The sequence below is a fragment of the Alosa sapidissima genome, chromosome 1 (genome assembly GCF_018492685.1).
Source record: "Alosa sapidissima isolate fAloSap1 chromosome 1, fAloSap1.pri, whole genome shotgun sequence".
Taxonomy (NCBI): Eukaryota; Metazoa; Chordata; class Actinopteri; order Clupeiformes; family Clupeidae; genus Alosa; species Alosa sapidissima.
The window spans coordinates 54,963,231-54,978,203 of record NC_055957.1 but is presented as its reverse complement, the minus strand read 5'-3'; the positions used below and the strand labels follow the sequence as shown (position 1 = coordinate 54,978,203).

Genomic DNA, 14,973 nt, shown 5'->3' with positions numbered 1-14,973 from the left:
CTCCTCCGATGACGCAAAAGACTACTTGTTTTCCAGACAAAAAATACAGATATTGCTCATCTCAAGGGGACATGAAGGAGGGAAGCACGGTCATTTGAAAATACTACCAGGTTTCTTCTGATAGAAAGCTTAATGCTAATCCGTGAAGTGTCCCTTTTAATGGCATTAATTGTTCCTTCTGAATAATATTAATGGAATCATGTAATAGAAATATGCAAGTATGTATTTTAACTGTTGTATAACTATGTATAAGGTACTATTTTTGTAAATGTTTATCCAGTGTAAATCCAATTTTCTTTTCAAACATTGTTAAATATCTTTGTCTTCCCAACCAACCGGTGTTCTCTGCAGCTAGACTAGTCACTATTACCAGAGACTTTGCTAATGTGGAGACACAACACTCAAAAAATACTCCATAGAAATGCATGGGGTTAGTTTGTCACGCCAATATGGCCGTTGTCTACACATATCCCACCCTTTCCTCGGCAAAACGTCGATATGTGAATACATTGAGCCAATCATATGGTGTGTTGTGAAGACATCGTGCCAATCGTGTTGTGATCTCGCCGCTGGAGCAAGATTGGTGTCGTGAAGCCTTGCGCACGCGCAGTTCGACCGAAAGACTGTGCCCGATGAGTGCCCATAAAACGTTGGTATATGGCCGCCGAGTGGAGGGACTTGCCTAAAAGGACTTTGCTATTACTCTGAAAGTGACCACACACGGGACCGAAGCACCAAACATAATTTGACTTAAGCAGTGAAAGGATGGACTGACTGTAGTTCAAATAATGTTAGCTCACTCATGGTTAAAACAGCAATTAAGATGTTATTGTATATGATGTGTATTGCACTCCTCTGTGCAAATGTGTTTTTTTTTTTTCTTGCATATCAATCTATTAGTAGAACTAGGCATGGTCACCAACCACTCTCCTCTGTGGTTCCCTTTTACCAGTAAATGGTCATAGTTAATAATTTTTTTTATTTTATTATTATTAATATTATTACTTTTATTAGTGCCTTTCCTTATCTATTCCAATGATGTAGTTCCACAAACCTTCTCTGGAATGTCCAAGCTCTGGAACAGTTATAGATGTACCTGTAGGCAATACTGTGCTGCATGCTATGAGGTATTGAGACTTGACCTGGCACAAGAATGAAATACGAAATTTGCTTGCAGAAGAGACGGTCCAGTCGTCAGGTAAAGAGAAAACGGTATACAGAGGACCTTGAGTTCAAGATTTCTGATGATGACGATGACCACTCCACTGGTCCCAAATCCCCTTCCAATGCCTCTGAACAGCAGGTCAGCAGCTGAACTCATTAGTCTTGCTATTTTGTTTTTCTTTGTATTATGACACTTAGTACTGTTCATTAATGCAGTTATTTTGTGTGAATATATTTTGTATTATGTATGAATGAGTATTCTTTTTCATTCAGGAGGTGCCTGATACAGAGGGGCCTGTTGTTGAGAAGATCATGGGGATGCGTGCTGTCAAGAAAGAGGTGAAAAAAATCAAGTGATCCTTGGGGGTGGGAAAATCGATGCTTCTTTGGGACCTGGTAGATAAGGATTTTGTTTTTTCTCTGCAGCTCAACAGCTGAGTTTATTTACCACAGAGCAATTATAAAGGACAAAAGTATCTGATTCCTGTGTGGTAAATTCATTGCATTTCACTTAAAAAGACAATCATTTGGTAATCAGGGGCATCACACTAATTTTCATACTTAGCCATTTGTATGAGGTAAAAGGCATACCTACATAGCTGTGTTTCTCAGTATCACAGAAGTTGTGTCAACACTCCTTCAAAGTAACAGTGATTTGCCTATCACAAGGTGAAGAGCTAATGTACAATGATTTTGTGTAAATATGAATCTAAAGGATAATCTTATGCCTAATGATATTACAGTCTTCAGTTCACACCATATTTCACTTGACAGCCATCAAATCTCACCATTGATTTTTGGTGTCCTAAATTGATAAACATTGGGAAAACCAAACCAGATGCCCTTGGTGAAATTGGCCTGAGTGAAGAGAGAGAGCTGTGATAATGGGCTGTAAAACAGAACACCACAAAAACAGCCAAAAATAATATTCACGAGCACACTTTCTCTCACTCTCAGTAGCACAGCTGCGACTGGGCTCCCGCCCGAGGAAATGGTAGATTTGGCGTCTGCTCTAGTGCTGTGGTTTTGGCAGGAAGCCAGCGGCGGGTCAACTTGCTTGTGAATGGGGCCGTGTGTGGTGCAGGAGCTGATGTGATTCATGACTCAGCCTGTGCTTTCACTGCTGTCAACACACACAGTAGTGAAAGAGAAGGGCCGAATGCAAAGTTCTACAGTTTTGATTTAACAGTGTTGGATATGAATTTCCATCCTTCCTTAAACATCTTGATGTCTGATGTAATGTTATGGTACTAACTACTTTTTTTTTTTCTATTTTCAGTTGGAGTCTGGAGAAGTGGAAGTGGAAGAGTTTTATGTTAAATTCAAGAGTTTGTAAGTGTCTTTCTTGATATGAATTAAATATATATTTCATTCTTCTTTTCAGACATTGAAGGATATGATTGAATAACAGATATCAATTTGTAATATGATTTTCAAATTTCCAACTTCAGCACAAATTATATTGGCTATATTCTGCATTGTGGTAGTTTTAATTATTTAGTAGTTTCATTCCTGAAGACTAACAGCAGTTTATATGTCTGGCTCATGCTAAAGGAGAAACATCACACAATGTTCTTCATGCCTGCTTACAAGGCAATATGTCTTGAAGATTGGGAAGGTCAAAATCACAACAAAAATACCCCTTTGTTTTACCAAACTACAAAATGTAGGATCCTTAAATTACATGCTAGAAAATGGACTGATAACTAGGAGTGGCAGTAGATCAACTTAATTGCTTAGCTGTGCCTGATATGTTTGTGACTGCAAACTGAACATTGAATCAAAAACCTCCTGCTTGTCATAGAACTTTCTTACTGAATATTTATGACCAGTCCGTCCGGGTAGATCAACAGTAATCCTTAACGAAAAAGATAATTTCAGCACTCAGCAATTTCTTTTTTTTTTTTTTTTATGAAACAAAAATTACTCATACACTAATATAGGTTATGGTATTGATTGATTTTGCTGGCTTGATACCATGAAACACATAAAAGGTGAGGTTGAAGAATCTCTTAGCATTTCTGTAGGTGGTCTGCATCAGCCAAGTCATTGTACATCTGTGCTCTGTTGACTTTGAAAGTCTGAAATCTCCCTATGTGAGGTCTTTTTTGACACGTTGAAAACACAACAAGTATGAGCCATTGTAATTTTAGTTAATTTACCTCTTTAGACAACATTTAAGAAGTAAGAACAACTCAGTGAATTTATTCTCACCCTCTTACTTCATCTGTCTGTACTTGCAGCTCTTATTTGCATTGTCGTTGGGCAGATGTGGAGGAACTTGAAAAAGACAAACGGATCCACCAGAAAGTTAAGAGGTTCAAGGCCAAACAGGCCCTCAGTAACTTTCTTACTGAGGTAAGCACTATAGTCATCCATGTCAAGGATCTAAGTGTATCTAATTACAAATTGATCACAAATGTGTTATTGGTATCATAGGTTTCTCATACGTCAGGCTTGAAACTGTTGTTTAGGTTGATTAGATTGGGATGGGGAAATTAAGCATGTTTCCACACTGGGCCATTGCCATTCACACATATTAGGAAAATCAGGTCATGTATTAACATGAAATGTACAGACAACCCTTGTCTACTCTGTGCTCTTGAGCACTATAATACACACTGTATACTATTACACAATGTACACTATTGCACTATGTACACTATTATAGTCTTGTATATGGGCTTGTATATGGCCTCATTGACCATGTGACACCTTATCAATTGTAATTGACCTATTGCAGATGGATGATGAACCCTTTAACCCAGATTATGTTGAGGTGGACAGGGTTTTAGATGTGTCTGAATCAACTGATGAGAATGGAGAGGTAAGCTCTAACCTGACTTCACAGTACAGAGGGAATGATGACTATTAAAGTAAATTGATAGTTTGTTGATTTGCCAACATTCTTTGGTGCAATAAGTCAAGAAACTGATGTTTGTTGTAAAACTGTTGGTGCCAGGTTTGATGCATTTGATGAGCCAAGCAGTGCTTTAACATAATGTCTCTGTTGCAGCCTGTGATTCTATACCTGGTGAAATGGTGCTCCCTTCCCTATGAGGACAGCACATGGGAACTGAAGGCAGACATTGACCAGAGCAAGATTGAGGAGTTCGAACGAGTGATGGCAAGGGAACCAGAGCTCAAACGTGTGGTAAGAAGCAGGAGGAGTGATCTGGCAGTTTATGTGACCCTCTTTCCTCTACTGTATTTCCTCCTTTTAAAAGAGAAATCTGAGGAAGGACAGACCCAGCCACGTTCCTGTGGTCGCCCAGAAAACCACTAACAGGAATTATTTTATTGGAAACAGGAGCGACCTCCTGCCAGCGACTGGCAGAAATCCGAGAGTTCCAGGGAATATAAAAACAGCAACACACTCAGGGAATACCAGCTGGAGGGAGTGAACTGGCTACTCTTCAACTGGTTCAACACGTATGTATGCAATTAGCTTGCCATCCAGCAGCAGTTTTCTCATTTAGACTCTTAGTCCTGATATGATGTCCTGACTCCCTCCTCCTTTCACATTTGATTTATTTATTTATTTATTTATTTTTTATTTTTATTATAGACGGAATTGTATTCTTGCTGATGAAATGGGTCTTGGAAAAACCATTCAGTCCATCACATTCCTCCATGAGATCTACCTGAAGGGAATCCATGGGCCATATTTGGTCATTGCGCCACTGTCAACCATTCCAAACTGGGAGAGGGAGTTCCGTACGTGGACTGAGTTGAACGTAGTGGTTTACCATGGCAGCCAAGCCAGCCGAAGAACCATCCAGACCTATGAAATGAACTACAGAGATGCACAGGTGAATGCCAATGCTGTCTTCAGCTGGAGATGTAACCAAAAAATGTTATAAAGTTGTCATATTGTGTAATAAGTTTGTGAGAGAGAGAGATGAATGAATGAATGAACACTGAATATACAATATTATGATATTAAAATGATGCATAAACAACTGATACAAAATTTGAAAATACTGACTTTCTGATATTCATGACTGCACATATTATAGCCTACTAAGCCTAGGTACTATTATTATAGCTTCAGCTGTCAGCTGCTCTGGTTGAAGCCTGGAAATATTGTAAACATAGTAGGCCTAGCCTAGTTGGCTAGCTTTATCATAGTCTACTGCTTGGACTGTTTAGGTTCCCCACGTGTGTAAGTTGTGTTGCAGTATCCTTAATTACGTTTGGCTGACACTTTTTAGCCAAAGCGTCGATAAGGACAATTTAGTGCAGTAGTGCTACTTCCATATACTCAAGTGTCGGTTCTAGTCAGGTGGTAAGCGCTAACGTTCAACCTGTTAAACCACACGGAGATTGATCACCAAAATGCATAGCTAGTCAAACATTTTGCATTGTCTGTCTTATTCACCCTTATTCCTACAGGGCAAGGTGATAAAAGGAGCCTACAAATTCCATGCCGTCATCACCACGTTTGAGATGATCCTGACCGATTGCCCAGAGCTGCGCAGTGTGCCATGGCGCTGTGTCATCATTGATGAGGCCCATCGCCTCAAAAACCGCAACTGCAAACTGCTCGAGGGCCTGAAGATGATGGACATGGTAAATAGGCCCTTCCCCTCTCAGAAAAATGTCCCTCTAACCTAAATAACCAGTAAAGGCAAAAATAAAATAAACTGTTCGAATTTGGAATAACCTATGGTTTGGTCTCCTCTACTCAGGAACACAAAGTTCTGCTGACGGGGACTCCTTTGCAAAACACTGTAGAGGAGCTTTTCAGTCTTCTCAACTTTCTGGAGCCAGATCGCTTCCCTTCAGAGACCACCTTCATGCAGGAATTCGGCGATTTGAAAACTGAGGAACAGGTACTGACTCAAAATGCATCAATCATGCCAGACTAATATAGAGGAAGAAGACTAGAAGCAGTAGACTGCTTTGATGCCCCACCTGCATTCTGCCAGCCCTACTCTACCTCTAATTGGGCCTCAACTGAGAACCGATACTTTATAATGAAGGAGACACAGCACTCAAAAACATTGCCAATCATGTGTTGTGATCTTGCTGCTGGAGCAAGGTTGGTGTCGTGAAGCCTTGCGCACGCACATTTCTGCCGAAATAGATGCCCGATAAGTGCCCAAAAAACATTACAATATGGCCGCCGAGTGGAGGGACTTGCCTAAAAGGACTTGACAATAGATCTGGACACTCTTAGTTCACTTTTGATTTCCAAGTTCCTAATGTAAGTTGTACATTCAAGGTGCTCTAAGCGAGGTCACATGTTTTTTAGGCTAAAACATTTTAGCCTAAAAAATGTATTTTTTGTCACATATAGCAAACATCACCTCATGATCCGCTAGCTGCCTGTCCCCTGAACACGCTGTAAAAAAACTTGGTCTCTGTAGACAGCCCAGGCTCTGCAAACGGCAACAAAAACAAACTTGTGCAGCCATGCACCATGAAACATAACAAACAGCATTTCAGCCAATATCCGAAGAGATGCGCGTTTAGGAGAGTTTCAATTGGGAGAGGGAGTAGCAAGCTACTTCTGTTTTGTTTGAACATCAACAGAAGTAACGTTGGCCAACATCGCTTTATAGCGCTTTTAAGCTCTTAGGAAATCCTCTCTGAAGTACAGCAAGTACATCATTTTTGGAGGTTTTAAATGCAGTTGTATACTCATGAAAAGTCCATGTTGTTTAATATTGACAGCATCAGCGCAGCCATAGGTAATGTAGTGGTGCAAGCCATCCTCCTCTGTCATTGTATATATCCTGTCCCATGCTGGATAAAGCATCTGTCCAGGCTATCTGATTCCTACATTTAATCACCATCTCACTCCTGACCTCTCACTTCTTTGATTACCCATTCCTCTTCACCCCAAAACAGGTTCAGAAGCTGCAGGGTATCCTGAAGCCCATGATGCTTCGGCGTCTAAAGGAGGATGTGGAGAAGAACCTGGCTCCCAAGGAAGAGACCATCATTGAGGTGGAGCTTACCAATGTGCAGAAGAAGTACTACCGTGCTATCCTGGAGAAAAACTTTACCTTTTTGTCAAAGGGTGGAGGTGGAGGTGGAGGAGGTGGTGGTGGTGGATCCAGTGTACCTAACCTGCTGAACACAATGATGGAGCTGAGGAAATGCTGCAACCATCCCTACCTCGTCAATGGTATGTTGTCTTCAGTCAATCAAAAATTATTTTAGTGCTGTACAAATATGTTGTGTTCTTGTGACTGTTAAAAGTGTCTATACTGTGATGGCAAAATATACTGACCAAAACAAATCCCACTCATTGGGCTTAAATTTGGCATTAATTAATTAAGCAGGTTTGCCTTATAACTTCACATTTGATTAAAAAAAATGTAGGTGCTGAAGAGAAGATACTGGAAGAATTCAGAGAAAGTCACTCCACTGAACACTCAGATTTCCAGCTCCAAGCTATGATCCAGGCAGCAGGCAAACTGGTGCTTATTGACAAGCTGCTGCCCAAGCTGAAGGCCGGCGGTCACCGTGTGCTCATTTTCTCTCAGATGGTGCGCTGTCTGGACATTTTAGAGGACTACCTCATCCAGAGAAGGTATTGTATTTTTCTCAGTAATCACTGAATAGACCAGAATGCAATAGATATCCATTTTAACTAAAGTGACAGGGTTTGAAATTGTCACCCGCCAAGTACCAGTAGCAAGTAGATTTTTGTATTGGCAGCTGAATTGTGGCAGGTAGTCGCCACTTTAGCGTGTGTAATATGGCTGCTTATCAACTCCGACAATAGGCTACTTCAGTTTGTCATGTTAAACTGGCTTGCCATATCAACTCTGCTTTGCGTCTGTGTCCTGTCTCCCTTCCTTTCAAAGATCAATGATTTACCAGGATTGTTTTTCCGATAATGACCAGCAAACAATACTAGGCTATTATCCCGCTCATTATAATTGCCAGAGCGAAAAAAGGAAACTTCACGAGTCTAAAAGTTATTTTGTTACTGTTTGCAGAGAAAATGAAAACCCACACAAATAGCACGTAGCCTATTACTTGCTTACTTTCACTTTCAATGAAGTTCCATTGTGATCGCAAACAAACTATGCTGCACACGGAATGATATGGAAGATTTGATTCATAGATCAAAACCAGTTGCCATTGTCATATTTTTGCAGAGGTTACAAAATTATTGGACCTCCAAACATTGGGAATGCCCGTTCCTTTGAATGGAACATTCTGTAGCATTCTGAAGAGCCGTATAATAACACTTTCAAAATAATTAGGCTATGAAAAGGATTGTATAGTTTGGGCTGGTAAAAAACATGTCTGGATTTTTCATCTACCAGCCAAAAGGTTCATTTCGACCACTGTAACTTAATAAATATGGTGTAGGTACCCATATGAGCGGATTGATGGCAGAGTGAGGGGAAACCTTCGCCAGGCAGCTATTGACCGCTTTTCCCGGCCTGACTCGGACCGCTTCGTGTTTCTGCTGTGCACCCGGGCTGGAGGTCTGGGCATCAACCTGACTGCTGCAGACACCTGCATTATATTTGACTCTGACTGGAACCCACAGAATGACCTTCAAGTGAGTATTTTCACAGGAATAATGCAGGAGTCTAAATATGTTCTACAATACACAAAAGATCACAAAACTATATATATATATATAAATAAAACAAAAAAAACTCCGTTTGAGTTCTAACCAAGTACCTGGATAATTTTGTTGTCTGTCTGTCTCTTCTAGGCTCAAGCTAGATGCCACAGAATAGGACAGAGCAAGGCTGTGAAAATCTATCGCCTCATCACCAGGAATTCTTATGAGAGGGAGATGTTTGATAAAGCCAGCTTGAAGTTAGGACTCGACAAAGCTGTGTTACAGTCAATGAGTGGCAGGGAGAACGCTGCTAATGGGGTATGAGTACACTTAAATCATCTCATTGCTAGGGATGTCATGATTCTCCAAATCCTCGATTCGATTTAATTTTCGATACTAGTCACGATTCGATTTTCAATGTTTTTTAATATTACTATTAATGCATTCTTTATGATTACTTTTTTTGTCCTTTTCCTATTCTGTTTTGGGGCTTTTATTTTGAAACCAATTTTGAAAAAAATGTTGGGAACCGTTGCATTAAAATAATTTTGGACTGTAAATAGATCATCTTTTCCCTTTGTAAGTTCAGTTCAGTGTTAATTGACGTGAATGAACAACAAAATACTTCCCCACCGATGATTTCAGGGTTGCGAGAGGGGCTTAGATTTCAGTTGGGTGATGTATTTTCTTTTCCAACTGGCTGCAGCCTAAAGTTAAGGGAGTGTTGACGTCACAGTTTAACACGTGTGTGTGGTTTTGAGTCTTGGCATACATGCTGGACGTGACATTGGGGGTATGGCTACATCATTGATTCTACCTTCACGAAATTACATATCAATCTCGATTCTAAGTTAGTAATTTCAATCGATTTTGACTTAAAATCAAAATCATGACACCTCTACTCATTGCTATGTCTCACTGCAAACGTTATCCTGCCACGGATTCAGAATGAACAAGTTCTACCTTGTACAATTCAGGTTCAACAACTTTCCAAGAAGGAAGTTGAAGATCTCCTACGTAAGGGAGCATACGGAGCACTCATGGATGAAGAGGACGAAGGCTCCAAATTTTGTGAAGAAGACATTGACCAAATTTTACAGAGACGCACACAGACCATTACCATCGAATCAGAGGGCAAAGGTTCCACTTTTGCCAAGGTACATCCCTGACTATTAAACAAACACAGGGTATACACACACAGATATCATGCTTTCGTTTCTAATTTGACTGTTTTTGATTGTCTCCAGGCCAGCTTTGTGTCCTCTGGAAACAGGACCGATATTTCTCTGGAGGACCCAGATTTCTGGCAGAAATGGGCAAAGAAAGCCGAGCTGGACCTGGATGCTATTAATGGAAGGGTAAGTCTGCTGCTTAAACACAATTAAATACAGGAGCCCCACTGCAGGAGGGGTAATGCCGCATGGGAATTGTAGTTTGGCACTGAGTGTTAATCTTCAGCAGCTTTGCTGCTTTGGTAAAGAAGTGAATGGATATGTTTGGCTTGTTAGACTGGTAAAGGAGAAGAGAAAGTTGTTTCTGCTAAATGTCATGAATTACTGGCTCTGAGCCCTGCCTTGAAAGTAATAATGCAGTAGATCCGAGGCCGGACACCACTGGTCCCGTAATAAATAACCACGTTTCTATTATTATATGGGAGTAGGTTGAGTGATGGGGTTAATCTCCATTTCAGTTTTGTAGACAATTCTCCATTTTAATCAATTTGTTTTATCTCTACCTGAACTCAAGATAAAACATGGAAAAAAAAAATTGCAAAAGCGTTCTCGACAGTTGTAGGAAGAAATGGCTGATCTTTAATGCAATATCTGCATTGCCCATTATCAGCAACCATTCATCCAATGTTCCAAAGGCACATTCTGTTTACTAATCTGATATCATTTTAAAAGGCTAATCTGAGAAAACCTTGGAGAACCCTTTTGAAATTTTGTAAGCACATAATGTAATCTAAAAACTGCTGCCCTGATAAGTGCAACTGATCTCAGCTGGTACTGGTGTCTATAATGGAGGGGAATCGAAATTTGAAAGTGACCTCAAACTTTTCACCAGTAGTGTATGTTGGATAAAGGGTCAAAATAAATGTTGTATGCTTAGTGGACACTGTTACACACGCAAAGACGCACCTCTATTCACAGACTCAACGTGACGATCAGTCAAGACGACCGATCGTCATCTCCAAAAGGCAGATATTCTCCTTCAGAATCAGAATAGGTGAATGATGGATCAAAGACTTCGTCACGTGAATGTTTTATTCACCATTTGGTGTATTTCTGCTTCAATTTGCACAAAAACTATAGACAGAATCGCAGTGTTTCCCATACATTAACTTATTTGTGGCGGCCCACCACAATATCAACGCTGACCACCACACAATGATTTTCCATGTTGTACTACTTAAATTAAATGAAATCCTTTCTTTGTAGAGCTATGTGCACCTTTGTCAGTCTCTGTCCCTCAACAAACCTGCATGCATGTTTAAAGAAAACATAAAAAATCCTGCAAGGATTGTTGTTGGCATAGGAGACGACTGGCTAAATCATGATTAAATCCGTTAGCATCATAACACCGTCACCTACCACCACAAATAGAATACAATTCTGTGGGAAACACTGGAGTCGCTTCCACATCTATACAAACAAATGCACTTATTCTTCGTATTTTTTATTTGTGATTTACTACTTCCACTACACTTTGGCTGACATATTTGGGCGTGAATCGAAGCTCTGGATGTCTGTCATCTAGTGGTAGAGAGTACAAATGAGATCTATTGTCTGTTTTAATCAGTGTTGCTGTTTTGTTTCAATTTTGCGACTTTTCCGCTTAGAGGGTTAATGCAATGTGCATATAAAAGTATGAAATTGTTCGTCTTGGGCTGTTACACACCTACCAAATTTGGTGTGCATAGCTGAAACTATATGCCAACCGCAATACGTCAAAATTGTTCATGTGCACAAGACACAAAATCCTAAATATCTGACTTCCTGTTGGATGTGGCAAATGCAATGTACATAATAAAAGTTGTTTGTCTTGGAGAGTTACACGCACCTACCAAATTTGGTGTGCTTCACTGGCATATACTTTCAGTCACGAGACTAAGTGACATAAGGGGGCACTATGGAGTCCATAGGCCACACCCGGGGACACGCCTTTGTCCATGACCGCTTTATCGGACACCTGTTGCATGTGCCAAATTTCATGAGTTTTCGCCCATGGGAGCCACTTCAAAAAAGGCAAAGCGCGTTTTAAGTTTTAATTCCAAACACATCTACAGTTACAAGGCAAAATGCATTTTTGCTTTCTTCAGTGTCCTCCAAATGTGGTCTTATTACTATTATTATTGACGGTTCTATGGGCTGCCATGGCGGAAGAAGATATAATAAGAAAACATACAAACACAATGGGTGCCTATATACTACACCGCTTCGCTGCTTGACCCCAATAAGAAAACGTACAAACACAATGGGGCTTCGCTGCTTGGCCCCCAATAATAAGAAAAGGTAGAATCACTAATGGGTCCTCGCAGCTTCACTGCTTGGCCCCCAAGAAGAAGAAAAGGTGGTATCACTAATCGTGCTTCGCTTCTTGGCCCCCAATTAGAAATGGTAGAAACACAATTGGGCTTCGCTGCTTGGCCCCCAATAATAATATCCTTACAGAAACAATAGGGCTTTTACACCATTCAGTTCTCGGGCCCTAATACATATTATAGGCCGATGTTTTTGGGCTTTATGCCTTTAATGATAGGACAGTGGAGAGTGACAGGAAGCGAATGGGAGAGAGAGCAGGGGTGGGATCCGGAAAGGACCACGGGGCGGAATCAAACCCGGGTCGCAGGTGCCCCAGCCAGTTGCGCCACAGCTGGGGCTATTATAGGCCGATGTTAATGGGACACACAAATAGATGTAGCCTAATGATAGATTTCTCACTCACCAATTAACCTGATTAATAAAGATTGATTTGATGTTACAGAAGTGAAAGTCTCCTTCAAAGTTGAATGGGTTCTTGTCTCATGCTGCTTACTTCAGCGCTTTATCAAGTAAAACCTGTCGAATTAAAGTAACTAAAAATTGTATTAAATTCACTGACATTACTATACCACAAGTGTTATTGAATCGTTTCTAATCTCCTTTTTCTGGCAACAGTAGCATGACAACATTGTTTGGTGACTGACACAACAGAAGTTAACTTAAGTTTGGTGTACGTTTCGTAGGCAAGATCTATTCGGTGTGTACACCACATACACAAAATGCCTAGGGCTACATTGCTGTAAGCAGAAATTTATATTTGCATGCATGATGTTTCTGCCTACTTGTGAGTAGCTATGCAAGCAATCACCACAATGGTAGCCAGTTGGGAAAAGTTTTTTGCTTGTTTGTTTTTTTAAACTGATGGTAACTCCAAATAAGTGCTGCTTCTGGTGTTTTTCACTGATCATTCACAAGTAATTTGAGGCTTGATGTATTGAAGCAAAACTGGGTCACTTAATGTTTTCCATTTTAGCATTTTCAGAAAAAAGGTTAAAACTGCATTGCTGTCTTTCTGCAGAACAACTTGGTGATTGACACACCACGAGTGCGGAAGCAGACTCGCCATTACAGTTCCATGAAAGAAGATGAGCTGATGGAGTACTCTGAGCTCGAGAGTGACTCTGAGGACAAGCCAGTGGCCAAACCCAGAAGACCACAGGACCGGGCTCAAGGCTATTCACGTAGCGAGTGTTTTAGAGTGGAGAAGAACCTGCTTGTCTATGGGTAAGCAGCCTTACCTTAATCAGCTTCACCTTCATGAGATGCAGATTGCTGAAATATTTCTGCTAAGGGAATGGGTATGTGTGTCAAAAGACTAAGGTGCCATTTTTGTATATATGCCAAGGGTATATGTTCTTATCTAGTTTTGCTATAATTTCCATAATTCACTCTCACAACATCTGTAAGCCTGCTCCACTTATTCCAGTTACAACTCTATTGAATGTTACAGTGAGTTGCGTCAGTTCTGTCTTCCTTTTCTTATTTAACCATGGATCATGAAGGGACCTGGTCTTCCTAGCTGCCCACCAGCGTTGTGACCCACATTGACTGCCTTTCCCTGGGGCAGCATTGGGCATGCAGCTATCCAATGCACACATTTAATTAAGTGCCAGGCTTCTGCACTCGCCAAACTAATCATGGCTGGCTGCACGCACCATGTCTGACCAGGCCCTTGTTTTTCTTTTTCTTTTTTCAGACTTGTCTAGGCCCTTAGGCTAAATGGCAAATTGGATCCGTCGAGTCTGAGGGACAGTGTCTCATTGAATGGTTTCAGGGAGAGAAAACTGCATGTAGAAGCATGGAATCAGATCAGAAGGCCTATGATTTAGAGTCCCCCATCCAACCACAGACACTCCTCTCAGGCCTCATATAGCCCCCAGGGCTCAGACTGTTTTTCTATATGTATTGAAGGTAGGGGGAACCTCCCCAGCTCATGTTGCACATTATGGGGAAAAGTACCTATTGCCCCTCTCGCTTTCTAGTCCAATCAGAAATGGGAGATAAATTGAAATGCACTAACCTTAATTTTAATGACTATGTAGGTGCAAAGGATTTCAAATGTCCCCCACTTCCAACATCCCTAGCCATCAAATGTTAACCTTCATGCATTGATTGTCATTCATAGTTCCTGGTTGGCCTGGTGTCGAATTGACTTGGACTACTTCAGAAATATCCCCATTGTTCTTATGTTACCATTAGAGATGAAATGGTATGACAATTTCATATCAAGATTATAGGCATCAACATTATCACGTTTGTCAGTATCATGACAATATTGTTAAAATGTGCCAGAAATGTTCAAAAAGTAGGCTATATTGAAAACCCCAAATAAAATGTGCAGTTGCATTAACAATGCAGTTTGCGGTTGCATGAACAAAAATTATGTAGCCAATATCGAATGTAAACATATGAAAATCATGCTAAATGTGCATTACACGTGGCACCTGAAAAGTGGTGCACATTGTGGAAAATTGCAACCAACTTCTATGCCCAAATAATAATTTCTAATTTGAGTGCTCTGAGCAGTAGTAAAGCTCTAAAAATGGCAAATGGACCACATTTGTTAAGTCACACACATTGTATTGCCCAGGTTGTGTCTGACCAGAAGGGTTAAGCCAGAGACTTTCTAATGAGGAGACACAGCAGTCAAAAAATCCTCCATAGAAATGCATGGGGTTAGTTTGTAACGTCGTTGTCTACACATATTCCACCCCTTCCTCGCCAAAA

At 40.6% G+C, this 14,973-nt stretch overlaps 1 protein-coding gene across 5 annotated transcripts in view; it reads left to right on the top strand.

Moving 5' to 3' along the window:
* Positions 1 to 14,973, top strand: part of chd7 (chromodomain helicase DNA binding protein 7) — a 69,668-nt gene that overhangs the window by 34,427 nt on the left and 20,268 nt on the right. For all 5 annotated transcript variants that reach the window (XM_042109251.1, XM_042109224.1, XM_042109260.1 and 2 more), the window contains exons 5-21: positions 1,178 to 1,303; positions 1,438 to 1,503; positions 2,444 to 2,496; positions 3,408 to 3,522; positions 3,908 to 3,991; positions 4,181 to 4,318; positions 4,475 to 4,596; positions 4,733 to 4,976; positions 5,560 to 5,736; positions 5,856 to 5,999; positions 7,021 to 7,300; positions 7,498 to 7,708; positions 8,500 to 8,695; positions 8,855 to 9,022; positions 9,682 to 9,861; positions 9,952 to 10,062; positions 13,265 to 13,470. In XM_042109251.1, the coding sequence (XP_041965185.1) occupies positions 1,178 to 1,303; positions 1,438 to 1,503; positions 2,444 to 2,496; positions 3,408 to 3,522; positions 3,908 to 3,991; positions 4,181 to 4,318; positions 4,475 to 4,596; positions 4,733 to 4,976; positions 5,560 to 5,736; positions 5,856 to 5,999; positions 7,021 to 7,300; positions 7,498 to 7,708; positions 8,500 to 8,695; positions 8,855 to 9,022; positions 9,682 to 9,861; positions 9,952 to 10,062; positions 13,265 to 13,470 (2,621 nt within the window). The remainder of the gene's footprint in view (positions 1 to 1,177; positions 1,304 to 1,437; positions 1,504 to 2,443; positions 2,497 to 3,407; positions 3,523 to 3,907; positions 3,992 to 4,180; positions 4,319 to 4,474; positions 4,597 to 4,732; positions 4,977 to 5,559; positions 5,737 to 5,855; positions 6,000 to 7,020; positions 7,301 to 7,497; positions 7,709 to 8,499; positions 8,696 to 8,854; positions 9,023 to 9,681; positions 9,862 to 9,951; positions 10,063 to 13,264; positions 13,471 to 14,973) is intronic.